This window comes from Oncorhynchus kisutch, linkage group LG21 (assembly GCF_002021735.2).
Source record: "Oncorhynchus kisutch isolate 150728-3 linkage group LG21, Okis_V2, whole genome shotgun sequence".
Classification (NCBI taxonomy): Eukaryota; Metazoa; Chordata; class Actinopteri; order Salmoniformes; family Salmonidae; genus Oncorhynchus; species Oncorhynchus kisutch.
This window is the reverse complement of record NC_034194.2, coordinates 17,285,445-17,302,740: the sequence shown is the minus strand read 5'-3', so window position 1 is coordinate 17,302,740 and position 17,296 is coordinate 17,285,445. Positions and strand designations below refer to the sequence as shown.

The following is a 17,296-nucleotide window of genomic DNA, read 5'->3' as shown; positions in this document are numbered from 1 at the left end:
GAAACTATTTCAAGAGAGTAAACGATTAAGTAGGAAGAATCTGTATACGGCCTTTAAATGAGGTGCCATACTTCACGAGGTGAGCGCTGGCAAAAAGTTATATGCAACTCCTGTCCCTAATGGAAAGTTATGAGTGAGGCTGGAGAACATTCATGGGATATTAGAGAGATGTTTTAATTAGAATGGGAGCTCCGTGTGGGAATATTGCCTGTGTCTGAAGTGACTGGTGTCATCGGTGGTGCAGAGGAGAGCTGTTCATCACATAGAGAGAGAGAGAGAGAGAGAGAGAGAGAGGGGAGAGGATAGAAAGAGACAGACCGAGAGAGAGAGAGAGAGAGAGAGCGCTCTCCTCCACACCTCATTTAGCACCTCTGTAAGACAGCCCCAGACAGCCTGGGTATCAGGCCCATCTGCAAGCCTGTCAACACACCACTCCCAACTGTCACAGGCCATCCAGCACAGCACACCCACATACAGCCTATCACATACCAGAGCTCACTTACAGCTGGACAGACATCTTATTAGAACCAAACAAATATCCTCATTGTTTAAATTTAATTAGGCCACATTAAGAGAGGGAGGGGAGAGGAAGTGTTACGATAGAGGAAGTCTTAACACTAGAACCGCCATAGGCCAACAGCCACTGCTGCTGAAAAAAATCCTAGGGGAAACACTGAATTATCTGAATGATGAGGGTGAAAAGGATGACTGAATTTAGTCCCAAAAAAAGAGTCTAATTATGTTATTATGAAAGGCTGGAAATGGTATGTAATCAGACACCGAGGACAACATACAACTTGTGTAGTTAACAATGGCGAGCAGAACCAAATTCATATTTTTTACATCTCGTCATAACTGTAACTGGACTGTATTACTTACTATAACTCTATTACTAATGAAATCTACAAATAAAGTTGATCAAATGTATTACATTGTAATGCAGGGATCATCAACTAGATTCAGCCGCGGGCCGAATTTTTGGATGGTCCGGAGGCCGGAACATAATTACAAATCACTTGAAGACTGCAATTTGACCACAATAATCCCAAACAGATATAAGATTTGACTAAAAAATATAACCATTTCAAACCCTTCTTACATTTGTATACAAGCACGTGCCTCTCTATTATGGGAATACTTGGGTACAGATTTCCAAAATTAAACTCACTTGGACCTGATTTCCTGGTGTGTTTACAGTGTTTTGAGTCCAACAGAAAACGTCTTCATGTTCACACTAATTATGGATCACAGTTAATGCAAGTCAAATATCAAAGCCAATGATCAATTATTTCCCCAAATAATTTAACAATGTTCAAGCTTTGTGAATTAAACAGGAGTTTTAGTTAAATACCACCCAGAATAAGCCACCTCAACCCACTGCATACAAACCAGGATCGGTGAACCAAAGCATTTACTCATCCTTCATCTGCAAATGGAAGTGAGGTCCTTCGAACATGGAGTATTCATTTAACTCCACAAAATGAAACTCAATGATAGTAATGGCTATAACAAATGGCTTGTAATACACTAAGAGGAACTAGCTGTGCCGAGTGGTTTGCTGGAGGAGGAAGAGAGAGGTGGGGGAAAAACACATGTCATTGTTCACTTCCATTTGGCAAGTACTGCATCTTAATAAAACAAATAATGGGGCATTCTGTGGTACAAGACATGTAGCGTATACCAACCACACAGGAGGGGGATGTGTGTGTGTGTGTGTGTAAACAAGAAAACTGCAATCGTTCCGTTCCCCCCCAGGAGTCATGCAGCAGCATACAGTATTCTCTAGTATGTCTCACATATGAAAGAGAGAAAGGAAGCAGCAACACTTTGAGAAACACACTACCTCACTGCCTTTAACTCAATTACCTCCCTTTAAAACACACACACCTTAATGAACCGCTCTCAATGTCCAGCAAATACCCAGCAGCCATAGAATTCACAGACATAGGGGGGTGAAACATATATAGTGTATTGCAGTCTTCTGTGCACCAAATCTCAGAGACGACAAAACAATGTGCGTCGATCTGAATCTATCAGTCAAGAGATGCTTCCATCAAAGCATATCAAAGCCTATACCAACTATTAAGAGCTTTCTCCACTTACTACAGAGAGGAGAGTTTACTAAAAGAGTTTCTTAAAAAGCATGTGTAAACAAAAGGTTTATTACTCAAAAATATATTTATGAAATCCTCTGTGCCAGGCAGAAAAGGTTCCATCAGCGATACATCTTCAATAGACGTAGACAGCAGCAGCGATACCATCCACTAAAAAAACAAGATTACAATTTCAGTAGACGATACAATGCAGCTTTTGTCTGAGCCTCCCAGCCCGACTGTGGAAGAACAGACTCGGTGGTGCTCCAGGTACCCTCTCCTCTCCCCGACCCGGCACCACAGGATTATTGACTAATACACTGAACAAAAATATAAAGGCAAAGTGTTGGTCCCAACAAAAAGCTTATTTCTTTCCAAAATTTTGTACACAAATTTGTTTACATCCCTGTGAGTTTGCATTTCTCCTTTGCCAAGATAATCCATCCACCTGACAGGTGTGGCATATCAAGAAGCAGATTGAACAGCATGATCGCTACACAGGTGCACCTTGTGCTGGGAACAACAAAAGGCCACTCTAAAATGTGACATCATGTCACACAACATAATGCTACAGATGTCAAGTTGAGGGAGCACGCAACTGCAGGAATGTCCACCGGAGCTGTTGCCAGATTATTGAATGTTAATTTCTTATTATACTCTGATGAAGACAGCTTGTCTGCTTGTCAGCTTGTTGGTTATTAAAATATTGCATCTGAGCTCCTAGAGTGTGCGGCTCTGCTTTAATTTTTCAAGTGCTCTACTCCGCTAGCCTGCGCCTCGCCTAAACAGGTGTGCGTTTCTTTCGACCTCCACGTTAATTTCTCTACCATAAATCACCTCCAATGTCGTTTTAGAGAATTTGGCAGTACGTCCAACCGGCCTAACAAACGCAGACCACGTGTGGCGTTGTGTGGGCGAGAAGTTTGCTGACGTCAACGTTGTGAACAGAGTGTGCCATGGTGGTGGTGGGATTACTCTATGGCCAGGCATAAGATAGAGTCAACAAACACAATTGCATTTTATTGATGGCAATTTGAATGCACAGAGACACCGTGACGAGATCCTGAGGCCCATTGTCATGTCATTCATCCGCCGCACGGCCACGTTTCAGAATGATAATGCACGGCCCAATGTTTCCAGGGATCTGTACACAATTCCTGGGAGCTGAAAATGTCCCAGTTCTTTCATGGCCTGCATACTCACCAGACATGCCACCCATTGAGCACATTTGGGATGCTCTGGATCGACATGTATGACAGTGTGTTCCAGTTCCTGCTCATATCCAGCAACATCACAGCCATTGAAGAGGTGTGGGACAACATTCCACAGGCCACAATCAACAGCCTGATCAACTCTATGTGTCATGTAACATGAGGCAAATGGTGGTCAAACCAGATACTGACTGGTTTTCTGAATCACGGCCCTACTTTATTTTTTTATTTTCTTTAAATTGGTGACCAACAGATGCATATCTGTACTCCCAGTCATGTGAAATCCATAGATTAGGGCCTAATTTATTTACTTCAATTGACTGATTTCCTTATATGACCTGTAATTCAGTAAAATCTTTGAAATTGTTGCATGTTGCGTTTATATTTTTGGTCAATATAGCTTTGACTGATTGCCAATTTGGTCCTAATCTGTGGGGCAAGCCTGATGGCAGCAGGGGGCGGGAATGAATCAGCTGTCTGCGGGACTGAACGGGAATGGGGACAGATACTCACCAAACAGATTGCTGGAGTGGCCTTGCATGGAGACAGGCCTCAGCTCATTGGATCCCCAGGCGTATCGCTTGTAACTGTCCCAGGCAAACTTCATCATCTGTGGGCAAAGGGAGAGGAAGGGAAGGGGGGACAAGGGGGAAATTTGGTTTAGTCTTAGCAGATCTATGAAGGGTGGAAGGGTGATTCACTTATTTGGGTGTTTTGGTCATTATGGGCAGGTTTCCAGTTAAGTATTTGTTTTGTTAAATAAGGGTGTATTTGTGACATGGAGCAGACTTCAGGCTATTTTATGTTGGACAACATCCTGTTGTCACCTCAGATATTAACTGTGCAGGGAAGTCTGTCAATCATTTAATAGACCTTGACATTACACAAGAAAAAGTCTCAGTTTGACATATTCAGTGACCCTGGTTTGTGATACTTAACCACTGAGAGACATCTATACTCTACATTACATGCTGAATTTCTAAGCTACATGCGTCACAAGGTTGTTCTTCAATCAGTGTCTTCTGACCGTATCTATTTTTGGTCCCAAAGACTATAATTTACACCTAATCCTCCTTAAAAATCAATGGAATCATAGCTATAAAAAAAACCCTACATGGCGATTACAGCATAAAGCCGTTTGCTCCCTCTCCCTGGTGAAGCGATCCAGATGGTGGCAGATAAAAACTGTTCAAAACGAGGACAGCTTTTCAACGTTTACACATTTTAATGAAAAGGTATATTACTCACTTAAAACTGCAATCTATAAAGTTTAATTTGTTGAGTGCCAGTGAGATTATGTTACCCATTTAATATTGCAACACCACTGCTTTCGGTCATTATACAGTCCAACTAAGTTTGCATATGGGAAAATAACAGGCCATAAATGATCAATTGGAAGGTAATGGGTTGTCTGGTTGCACCAACAATGCACCCCAACACAGTGCTAGTGTCGAAATCTCTCTCTGCACTGTCACATCTCAGTTCTCTTCTGCAGGGCAGCGACTCCCAGTGTGTCCTCCAGTGTTTGTTGTTGGGAGGATTAGGCTGTAAAGGAGAAGAGAGAGAAATATGCTGCCATTCTCTAAAGTTGATACAGAGGCAGATTGAAGCTGAAATCCCCCTCGAGCAAAAGATGAGAAGACCAGACAGAGATTAAAATGATGTTTTCCTCAAGACTCTCAGCTTGTCAGATCCACATAGGGAAATAGGGTCCACAATTCAATGCTGGCTATTGAAGATCACTAGCAAAACAATCTAAGTGGATGAGGGTAGTCAATGGACAGAAACAATAACGGTCCCTCTTAAGCAGAGAGATTAGGCCTACTCCTTTGTTTACAGATCAGTATTTTCTGGAGCGTTTTCTGAGATCGACTCATCTTTCTCTGATACTTAAGCGGAGAAAAACACAATGGCAAGGTGTTTATTAATGATGTGTGCCCTTCCTGCAATGTGAAAACCAGAGCAACCGCTGTGTTCTCTATTGGTTACCACCATTTCAAATGATGAGATGATGTTGCTAATGCACGAATGATTGGAGCACAAATGTGGAAAGATTGGAATTAAATTGAGTGTTAAAAAGTCTGCTGCCTGTGACAGAGAGCAGAGATGGATTAGAAGGATTAGGCGGTCCGCCTACAGCGACAGAATGGGGGGGTGGCATTTTAACCGAGCTAAACTGACCTAGACACACCCCCAACATATAAAACTTCACAACATTCTGCCCAAAAAGAATGACAATTTCTCTAACCCAGTGGAATATAAGATATGTTGATGAGAGCTAATGCCGCCCCTTGATAAGCAGTGCCCACCTTTTCAAAAGCAGGGGCGCAAAACATTTTGCTTATGCATGCCGAGTGCCCCTCGCCAAGGTGCTGTTGGAGAGACTCACTGCTGTGGTAGGCTCGGGATAACTCCTGATACAGTTAGGTAGCTGATATTCAGAGTTGAAATAGACAAAATGATTAGTCACAGGAATGGGGCCTAATAAAGCCAATGCAACTGCCTGTTTTACAAACGGTAGGCTTACCTCATGGATGGGCATTCAGAAAATGTCATTGCGGGCCGACACTCTAGGCTACACCCCAGTAAGCACAGACCAACAACATTCTTTTGGCCGGTACGGACCAGCCTCGATTTCAACATCCACCGACTGGACGTCTATGTTTAGTTCAGATTTGGTCTGGTCCCGATTTCAACGTCCACAGACTGGACGTCTATGTTTAGTTCAGATTTGGTCTGGTCCCGATTTCAACGTCCACAGACATTCGGTTCGGACCGGCCTATATTTGGCCCAAACATAGGCGTCTATATTTGGTTCAGATTTGGATCGGACCGGCCTTGACGTGGCCCAAACATTTGTCCGGACCAAATCTTAACCAATCATAGACATCAGTTTCAAATGTTTGGACAGCACAGTACAGCAAAGTATAGTTCAGTACACCAGTATAGCACAGTTGAGTATAGTGCAATACAATGTAATGTACCCTACTTAACTCTAATGTAATCTATTCAATACGTCTTTTCAACTTTCATTCAGAACCGAAAATAAACCAGATTTCAACATCCGGAAAATAAGTATTTTAAATGTCCGGAAAATACATATTTTCATCTTTCATTCAGAACCTAAAATGAACCCAACTTAAACTTCTGGAAAAATTCATATTTTAGACATCTTTTCAATGTCATTTTGCCTACTGGGACTATTCTAGTTTCACGGGGGTATAAGAGGGTGGCAATTGTTTTTTGTCTTGTCTAGGGCAGCAGAACAGCCAGGACCGGGCCTGCCTTTCACAGTCACAATTGTTTAGCCTAAGTGAGAGAGGGTGTTTTGATCAGTCCATCATGGAAAGCACACTACGAAGGCTTAAAAGGGAATTTCACCCCGGCTCTGTCACGGCAGATAGTCATTACTATATTAACAACATTACGTTTTTATCATCAACATCACAATTATCCAAACCACAAGCTAGAACTAGCACATTTTCATTTGGTAGAGTCGGGAAGTTTCGACTCCCTGTGTATTGGTCTGCTCATGGTGAACCACAAAGTCCGACATTCATAGCGAATGCTGATACCGCCCGCTAGGTAGAGGGGGAGTTCCCACAAACATGAATAATGGCGTTTTACATTTTTTACTTTGAACAGCCAACACAGTAATCTCAAAAGTTCTCTTGGCAATATTTTTTTTGAAAAGGGTTGTTTTTCACTGTTTGTCATCATGCCCATCATGGCTGTGCTAATTACAAACAAGTGTGAAAATGTGTCATCTTTCACCATTCTAGCTACCAGAGATTCGTTCTATCTTTGACTGACCTTAGCTAACGTAAGTTAGCTAATGGTACCAAATAAAAAGCATCTCAATTTCATAGCCCTCTATTTCACCCTTGTCTGGAAAACACTGGTTAAAAATAGAATTGTCGATATAGATAACTTACTCTGTGTGTTGGTAGCCATGATGAATGAGTATACATAGTCTATGGTTGTTTAGTTGGTTTTCAGCCAGTCTCAGCTGGCTAGCAATCTTACTGCCAATTTAGTGATGCTAGTTAACCAACAGCAAACTGACAATATTGAAATGTCCATGTTAGGTATGCTTAGCTAGCCAGTCTAATAGAGATCAATACAATTAGTGGTTAAATTGTGTATTTTGTTGTAGGTGGTATACAATCTGATTCCACCAACATGCACTTCCAATTCCTAGCTAGTGAAGATAAATTGGCCAAAATATTTACAAGCTGACGGCAAAGATAGCTCAATTTGTATGAATTGGGCAGTGTTTGTGTTATCTGGTTACAGGTCATTAGAGGTAGCTTGATGACCACAGAGTACCTTCCAGACCATGGAATCAATTTAGTCTACCCCTTTCTCTTTTAGTAAAACTCCGGTTATCTGGAGTCATTCCAGTGTCCTGCTGAAAAATACCCCAAAGCGGGGGCATTTTGAATACACAAGCATGAGGGAGCGGAAACACCTTGCGGTTATGGAGAACAACAAGGGACACTGAAAGGTATAAAGCAAGACTACAACAGTAATGACACAAAGACATTCATGACACAAGCACCTCATTATTCTCCCTGCAGATTCTCAAAACACAATACAAAATTCCCCTGCAAAAGGCTACTATTGACAAGAATAATCTGTCAAAGTCAATGAGCTGGGGGAGGTTTACAGACAGTACTTTGAGATGAGGAAGGGGGTTTTTGTTGTGCAGGGTTGTGCTTTGACAGTAAATGTATTGTATGAGAGCGATTGATGTGCCAATTCCCCTCAATCTCCCATACAAAACAATTCATACTGTGTAAGAAGTGCATTCCTAAGACTTTTCACACCTTCTTTAGCCACCTATTTGGTCTTTTGACAAATCAGATCTGAAAAATATCTGATTAAGACTAATTAGTGGAGGGAAAAAAAACAGAATTGGCCTGCCTGTGTAAACACAGCTAATAATTAGAAATCAGGTGTGCTATATTATGGTCGGAATGAAAACCTACAGGATGGTAGCTCTCCAGGAACATGGTTGGAAAGCCCTGATGTAGGGCTTAAATAAATATGGATATTCTCTATCAATCTTCTCAATGTGTCTGCCCTTATGGATTCACAGAATATATTTATAGAAGCTGTACATTTTTATCATCAAACAGATGCTAGACATTCAGATATACGAAGAATGTTCGTTTTATCAAAATGTTTCAGAATCTAAAATACAGGCGAGTGTACACTATTTAATGCTAACAAAAGAGAACTGTGTATTCAAAAACAATGTTTTATGGTAAAAGCAACATGTCATTTTGTTTTGTATGAACTGTGTATTACAGTTCAGCGTGTCCAAGTGTTTCTCAGGTGTAGAGACACACAAGTGCAGAGAATTGTAGTTACAGATTCTTACATCAGATAATGTTCATTACTGCCCAACACCTTGTCTATTTCAAGTCTTATCTCATTGATGGAGACAGGTGGGTGTCCCACCCCAAATTGATGACAGAGACCTGTCTCTGATGACAGAGACCTGTCTCGATCAATGAGTGAGAAGACTTGAAATAAACACGATTGGCTGTGCACATATTGTTGGATTACTTTATGAAGCAAAAAAAAAGTATTTATTTTCTAAATTCAAACCCCCTGCAACTGGACATGGAATTAGAGGTCACTGACCATCTCGAATCCCACCGTACCTGCATCTGGTTTCCGAGCCGGTCATGGGTGCACCTCAGCCACACTCAAGGTACTAAACGATATCATAACCGCCATCGATAAAAGACAGTACTGTGCAGCCGTCTTCATCGACCTTGCCAAGGCTTTCGACTCTGTCAATCACCATATTCTTATCGGCAGACTCAGTAGCCTCGGTTTTTCGGATGACTGCCTTGCCTGGTTCACCAATTACTTTGCAGACAGAGTTCAGTGTGTCAAATCGGAGGGCATGCTGTCCGGTCCTCTGGCAGTCTCTATGGGGGTGCCACAGGTTTCAATTCTCGGGCCGACTCTTTTCTCTGTGTATATCAATGATGTTGCTCTTGCTGCGGGCGATTCCCTGATCCACCTCTACGCAGACGACACCATTCTATATACTTTCGGCCCGTCTTTGGACACTGTGCTATTTAACCTCCAAACAAGCTTCAATGCCATACAACACTCCTTCCGTGGCCTCCAACTGCTCTTAAACGCTAGTAAAACCAAATGCATGCTTTTCAACCGGTCGCTGCCTGCACCTGCATGCCCGACTAGCATCACCACCCTGGATGGTTCCGACCTAGAATATGTGGACGTCTATAAGTACCTAGGTGTCTGGCTAGACTGCAAACTCTCCTTCCAGACTCATATCAAACATCTCCAATCGAAAATCAAATCAAGAGTCGGCTTTCTATTCCGCAACAAAGCCTCCTTCACTCACGCCGCCAAGCTTACCCTAGTAAAACTGACTATCCTACCGATCCTCGACTTCGGCGATGTCATCTACAAAATGGCTTCCAACACTCTACTCAGCAAACTGGATGCAGTCTATCACAGTGCCATCCGTTTTGTCACTAAAGCACCTTATACCACCCACCACTGCGACTTGTATGCTCTAGTCGGCTGGCCCTCGCTACATATTCGTCGCCAGACCCACTGGCTCCAGGTCATCTACAAGTCTATGCTAGGTAAAGCTCCGCCTTATCTCAGCTCACTGGTCACGATGGCAACACCCATCCGTAGCACGCGCTCCAGCAGGTGTATCTCACTGATCATCCCTAAAGCCAACACCTCATTTGGCCGCCTTTCGTTCCAGTACTCTGCTGCCTGTGACTGGAACGAATTGCAAAAATCGCTGAAGTTGGAGACTTTTATCTCCCTCACCAACTTCAAACATCAGCTATCTGAGCAGCTAACCGATCGCTGCAGCTGTACATAGTCTATTGGTAAATAGCCCACCCTTTTCACCTACCTCATCCCATACTGTTTTTATTTATTTACTTTTCTGCTCTTCTGCACACCAATATCTCTACCTGTACATGACCATCTGATCATTTATCACTCCAGTGTTAATCTGCAAAATTGTAATTATTTGCCTACCTCCTCATGCCTTTTGCACACATTGTATATAGACCCCCCCTTTGTTTTCTACTGTGTTATTGACTTGTTAATTGTTTACTCCATGTGTAACTCTTTGTTGTATGCTCACACTGCTATGCTTTATCTTGGCCAGGTCGCAGTTGCAAATGAGAACTTGTTCTCAACTAGCCTACCTGGTTAAATAAAGGTGAAATAAAATAAATTTAAAAAAAAGAGTCCTGTTTATCCCCAATCGAGGACGAAGACAGCATCGCTAAAGTTGGTCTCTGTGCTACACCAAACAGTACAGGTCTATCCTATAACTCCTAGCAAAGGATACCAAAAATGTTTGGTTAAATCACATTATCTGGTGAAACAATCCGTAGTTTAGAGAGCTGGTGATCAGCAGATGACAGGAGAGGTGGTCAAGATGAAATTGCCATTACAAAGAAACGTACCGTAGAGGTTCAGTAAATAATTGCAAAGCTGTGGGAGGAGTGTTGTCATGATCAAACTGCTATTCAGCTCCTCATAAATCATCTGCTTGAAATCCAGCATAAAATCTTATCCCTCGAGAGGGATACAGTTCACAGGATACAGTTCTGCTACTGTATGTTAGCCAGCAAATACACTAAAGTTCACTAGCTAAGTGGTTTGCAGGACAAATAACTCACTTAGCTAGGCACCGCATTTGTCATCTCTTGGTGCTGGCTTCGGCTGTAGTGGAGCTTTTAACGTTAGCTAAATCCAACTCTGTTTCAAATCCTTTTTGCTATATTCCGGTTGAAATATGTATGGGTGAATCTCACCATGTAGCTAATAGATGCTCCATCGTCAAATTCATGTTGATGAGAGGAATCACTTGAAGACATTGCGTCTGGTCAGTTCTTTCAGTTTTACCCAAATGATTGTTCTAAGTGTCCGCCTCCTTTCAAATTAAAAACCAGCCTTAGGAGAGGGAGCGGGGCCAGAGCACAAAGCACTGCCCCAACACAAGTTGTAGTATTTCAGAGACTGGAAAAAATGTGTCTGCTTGTATATTTACTAATGAATCTGCCGAAAGGAACATCGCTGAAAGATGTCCAACAGCTCTATCGAACAAGGACATCCATATCTACACCCACAAAAAAACATATAGTGCGATCACTATAACAGAGCCTTTGCAAAATGTCACAAAGCAGTCCTACATGTATTTTTTACATCTTGCCCCCCCCAATCAATACACCAGAAGCTGTCATTGGGTGTATCATTCAGCGCGCGAAGCCCTGACCTGCCTTCCTCCTGGGCAATTATGTGTGAAACATATCTCACTGTCCTAGCAATGACATGATGAAAACAAGCCCAGATTCCCCCAGGGTGAAATTCCCCTTTAACATTGTGGGAGAAACTTCCAGAGGGGCTCCTAATGGTGTTAATGAAAGGCACCTCTCACTCTGATTTCTCTGATAATGAAATGAAAACAGCTTCACTCAGTCCCAGGCCTAAACAAACAGTCCCTTCTCGTCTCTCTGTCTGAGGGCCCCCCTGTAGAGAATGCTGGTGGGAAGTCATTTGCAACACAGCGTGGACTCCCCATACCAGCCAGCATTCTCCTCCAGAAATTAGATGAGTTTATCGACTCCCACACAGAGAGCGGGAGAGAGACAGACAGACTCGTTAAACCGAGATCTCTCTATGTTATTTACCCCAAAACCCTGGGCCCCACCCTCTCGCAACCTCCCAGCACTCACACCTTACTCTGGTCCTGAGAGGGTGCCAAATACAAGCCAGTGGTTCTGTTGGTTGGCTTAGCTAGTAACTAGGCGACTTGGAACCAGAACCATTTGCCAGAACTGAATTAGAAGTTGTGGAGAGATGGGAGACATTGAACACAGGCCATATTGATACTCATTCAGTAGTGCTACATTTTGTTTGCAATAAAAAAATTAAAAAAACAGCAGGCTGTTCTGGCGGACTATTCCCAGATGGGAAATGCTTTTGTTCAATGTAGGTTACCGGTCTCCATCCAGACGGCTCAATATTCAGTCCTCTGCACCTCGGTACAAAGCCTGGTCTTCCCACAGTGTGGTCCTAACGGAGGCACAAGGACCGGCAGAGCCAAGAGCGAGTCCTGCTCCTGCTTAGATGGAGCGCCAGCCTCCCTGATTTACAAGGCAGTAATTGCTTTTCCAGTCAGGGTTTAATGTGAGCGTTTGAGTCAAAAATGTAATCTCGTCATTCGTGGCTCTCTCACTCTCTGCATGCGGTCTGTCGGCGGGAGGATCAGCAGCAGGAGCTCTCCCATTGTTTAATCGACGGCATTGTGTAGTCCAAAGACGTCACAGCAACAGTGGAATGAGTTGACAGCGGGTGCTCGGGGGGGGGGGGGGGGGGGGGGGGGGGGGACATGTTACTTTCTGCCATGAGAAACAAACAAGACTGTTCTCAGTGCAGTAGAGCATGCTGGGATATCACTAAGGCTCTCCTATGTGGCATTTATGTGGTGCCCTGGGATGCAGAGCGGTGTACCATTGTTGTCCAGTAACACACACCTATGCTCAAAAGACAGGGCTCTTGGATGGCTGTGTTTGGTCTGACAGAGCAGAGACACTCTTCGACCTGCTGATCCGGGCTAGGCCTCGGCAGGAGAGTCCGTCAGAGGGGACATAAAGGTGGAGCAGGCCATAGTGGGCTCTGCTGTCTGTTAAGAGGATTAATCTCCCTCAGTGCGTTGTTCTTCTAAGGGCTCAGACACACCAATAGCATTTGTTGGCCGACAGTACCGCTGAAAGTTATGTGAACCGAGTGCACACTGATTTTACATGTAGAATCGCGTGAAAAAAAAAGAATCAGACGTCCACAGCGGGGAGGCCCCTAAAACACAGAACTAATCGGCAGACAACCGCTAGATTCCCATTCAGTGTGACGCGTGCATGCCTTTAAAAAAGGTTAGGGCGGGGGCAGAGCAGATCAGGAACAGATGTCTATTAATTCATAAACCAGCCCCAAGGGAGTGATTTATTTTCTATAGGTCTACAGTATGTGGGTTGGTTGGAGAGTCATGTGAGGACAAAACAGGGTTTGGGGGAAGAGTAAAACCAAAGTCAGTGAATCACGAGTCATAAGTGACTATTCAAAACGGCAAATGAATAAAAAGGCCTAATCATTAAAAACTATTCCCTCCCCTCCCCCATGTCAGTTTCCATCCCCTGCTAACCTGTCCTCCATGTTGTGCTCATCTTTCCCTCTTTTCTCTTTGCTGAGCAGCCCAGGAAATTCAGCTAGTTTGGGGACCTGGGAACAAATCATCTGTTTGCCAAATTTCCATTTCCCTTATCCCCTGCTGTCAGTCCATCCTCCCCCCTCATCCCACATTGATGACTGAGCTGTGTGTGAAGGAGGGCAGAACTAGGATTTGGAGGAGCTCTGTGCCATGGAGGTTTCTGAAGGAGAGGAGAGCCAGACTGGGAGACGGAGACAGACAGTGCCGGCAGCAGGCATAGAACCCAGGGCTCAGGACAAGCAGCTGTCCAGGACAGAGAGCCCAACTACAGGAAATGTCAACAGACACCACGCCCATGCCAACTCCCGTTTACCGTCAACCAAACTGCCTCCGCTTTTTACACTCACTTTAGTGTCTTTCCTCTTATCGGCTCTCCCTTTCTGTCCTGCATCGCTCGACTATTGCGGTTCTCTTCTCTTTCGCTCTCTCTTCCCCGCCGTCCTCCGATCTCTTTCTTGCAACAGACCTAAACATACCCATCCTTAACCCTGGAGGAGAGGAGTTGGAGAAGATCCTCTTAGCTGGCTGAGGCTTATCTGAACGCCCGGCTATTGGAGGTGACAGTGTCGGGACACATTTACGCTCTGGCAAAGGATTAGGCCTAAGCAATCACTTGCACTGTCTTTTTGATTGAGCTAACGCTCTCATATAAAGTCAGCTGTTGTACAGAACGTCTTGGTGTGTATGTGTGGGCCCATCCAGTCAAATCAATAGGGAGTTAAGGGCCTTGTTAACATTCATGAAAATCAGGTGAGCTGAAGACACTCATATCCCCAAATCTGGCAGCAAATGATTTCTTCCAGACTTTTGTCTCCTTGGACGGGAAGAAATTGCCAGAGAAAACTGACACCAAGAGCCATACTTTCTTCTGAATGTCAAAATACAGATCTTTGTTTCTTTGACTACTTGAATACAATATTCCAGAGAGTGCTGGTGACCTCCGGTATAGTTAATGGGAGCACGGCACAATGAACCGCACACTTGCTTTAGAGCACTGGACGTGTATCCTTTCATCATAAGTGCATTTGATGAAATCACCGCCATTCATTATGCAAATGCAGCCGAGCATAGAAATCTAATCAAATCAATCATCGGCACTCTGAATGTGCCTGGCTATTTTCTCTGGACGATCAGGTTAGTGACACTTTTAAAGCGAGGAAAGTCTCGCCATGGTTTCATGACAGACCTGCACATCTGGAGCTTACCCTACAATCTCTTCTCTAGTGTCTCATGCACATTCAGTGCCTCTGCCCGACACGGTTTGCCAGTTCCCACAAGGAGCCTCATACGAGGTAGTACACCCAGCATCACTAATTCATAATATTCCCACCATCACCTGACAACTTCACAAGGAGTCATGCTGTATCTGGCCCACAACTGCAGAGTTTATTATGTTAAAAGCTACTGGGTATTGTGTCATCAGAGAACATCATAACCTACTCCTGATTAAATCCATTCATCTGTCCACCTTGCACAGGTAGATAAACACCTTTAAAATTAAAATGACACATTTCCAACAATGCCCTTATCATCCGTGATAGTACTAAGTGAGCGAATAGCAGTTACAAAGACATATCTTGGCCGCAACATTGTGCTGCTGAATGAGCACAAGCAGCAACACGGTCTCATCGTCAGCTATACTCTTCACTGCAGTTAAAGCCAGTCCGAAGGAGCGCAAGTCTTCAGCAACAAACAACATCTGTGTCATTGTTTCACTCTGGGGTCTAGTAAACTGGGCTGCAGCCTCTTGTCAGGATTATCATGTATACAGCCTTCTAGAGAGTCTTCACCAGACTGGAAGGCAGTAAGCTCTTCATGGCATTCTTCAACATGCCCAAGCTGTTCCCAACACGCCACTACTTCTGCTGCTTCCCTCCTGGCTCCACACACAGAGACCAGCCACTTGATTGGTTTACCATATTTAGAGTAGGGACATTCACTAGTTTGTGTGTGTGCTACATTTATCCCCTGCGCAAACATGTTTATCCCTATTCTTCCACCATTACACACATTCAAGCACACACTGATTCAAGGATGTTTAGGAACAACAGATGCGAAATAATTAAAGGGGACAATGTAATTGTGGAAGAATGAATGAAACACAGAACAGAAAGCGCGTGTCCGTGTGCAATGTCTGAGACTCCCAGGAGAGACCAGTAGGTACTGCAGGAGAGCCTCAGAGAGCCTCTTAGATGAAGCATGGTGTCTCAATGGAGATGGATTCACACCAAAGTGGAGGGCCAGAACGGTCCAGGTATCCTTATGATGTAATTATACCTGCTATTCCCCTTTATTGCATTCCTGTTTCAGGCTGTGTCTGTTCCCTATTTGTTCTACATCCATTATCTCTCTGCCACCTCTTTAAAGCCCCACCAAACACTACTGACCCACAGCAAGACAGCAGCCCGCTCTGAAGGAATAAGCAGGTCAAATAACAACGCCCATTGTAGAACACTAGAAACAAGAAATACACATCACATAAATATGCCCCACACCCGCTTATTGCCCTGCAGAGTAGCAGTAGTAACTCTCCCCACTGGCCACTGGAGACGAACGAACGAGAGAGGTGGAGGGAGTGTACACAACATATTACAGTGATCCTTCATGCAGCGCCTGTCACACTGGTATGGGCAGCAACTCCCTTATGCACCTGCATCTACATGCAAATAAGACAGAGGCCTAGTGTTGGTGGGAAAGCAAAGCACAGCTCGGAAGACATACGATACCATCCATACCATCCATCATGCGCTACAGACGACTCAGCCCTGCAGTGATGAAGTTATACTATAGGGATGTGCTGACAACAAAGCACTCCTAATAGGTACCCAAACTCGCTCAAGTTTTAGCCCAACAGAAATTTGTGAGACTATTGCCTGAAAATTGTGTGCCAGACTGTTGACTTACATGTAAACTAGATTTGACTAGATAATCATCATCTGTGACTCGTTTCAGGAAACTAGGCGTATGTCGCAAGTCACGACTTCATAGAAGAGACATTTGAACAATAACAAACTTGTATGCCAAATGTAAATATGAATACAGTTTTTAAATTACAAGCCTAGTTGGTTTAGCCACAGAAGAAGACAGGAACCTTCCCACTAGCCATGATTGGCTGAGATAATGAACGGCCTGGACATGCCAAGAGATTAGTTCCGGATTGGTCTGCCGTGTAGCATCTTCTGTTTATAAAATAAGCTGCTCATTATGTGTAGATAATCCCTTCTACTGGAGTTTTCAAAATATATAACGTTAGCCATGGAGAACTGCAAATGTGTTACTACTGCTCTCAACCAGAGTGACTTGACACAACGGGCCAAGCAAGCTGTACAAGCAAAATGGAAACACAGGACGTCTTATTTAACCTCTCTTGGGTAGGGGGCAGTATTTTCACGTCCGGATGAAAAGTGTGCCCAAAGTAAACTGCCTGTTACTCAGGCCCAAAAGCTAGGTAGATTTGGATAGAAAACTCTAAAGTTTCTAAAACTGTTAAAATGATGTCTGTGAGTATAACAGAACTGATATGGCAGGCAAAACCCTGAGGACAAACCATCCCCCCAAAAAACATTTGCAGCCTACCACTGTTTTCAATGGCTGTAACTTTTATTATAAGGCAAAATCCTCACCGATTGCAGTTCATAGGGCTTCCACTAGATGTCAACAGTCTTTAGAAAGTTTCATGCTGGTTTTTGGAAAAATGAGCC

The 17,296-nt window shown here is 43.7% G+C and overlaps 1 protein-coding gene across 1 annotated transcript in view; it reads right to left on the bottom strand.

Moving 5' to 3' along the window:
• Positions 1-17,296, bottom strand: part of man1a1 (mannosidase, alpha, class 1A, member 1) — a 158,132-nt gene that overhangs the window by 114,043 nt on the left and 26,793 nt on the right. Inside the window, exon 2 of the mRNA XM_020455609.2 lies at positions 3,818-3,914. Coding sequence (XP_020311198.1) covers positions 3,818-3,914 — 97 coding nt within the window. The remainder of the gene's footprint in view (positions 1-3,817; positions 3,915-17,296) is intronic.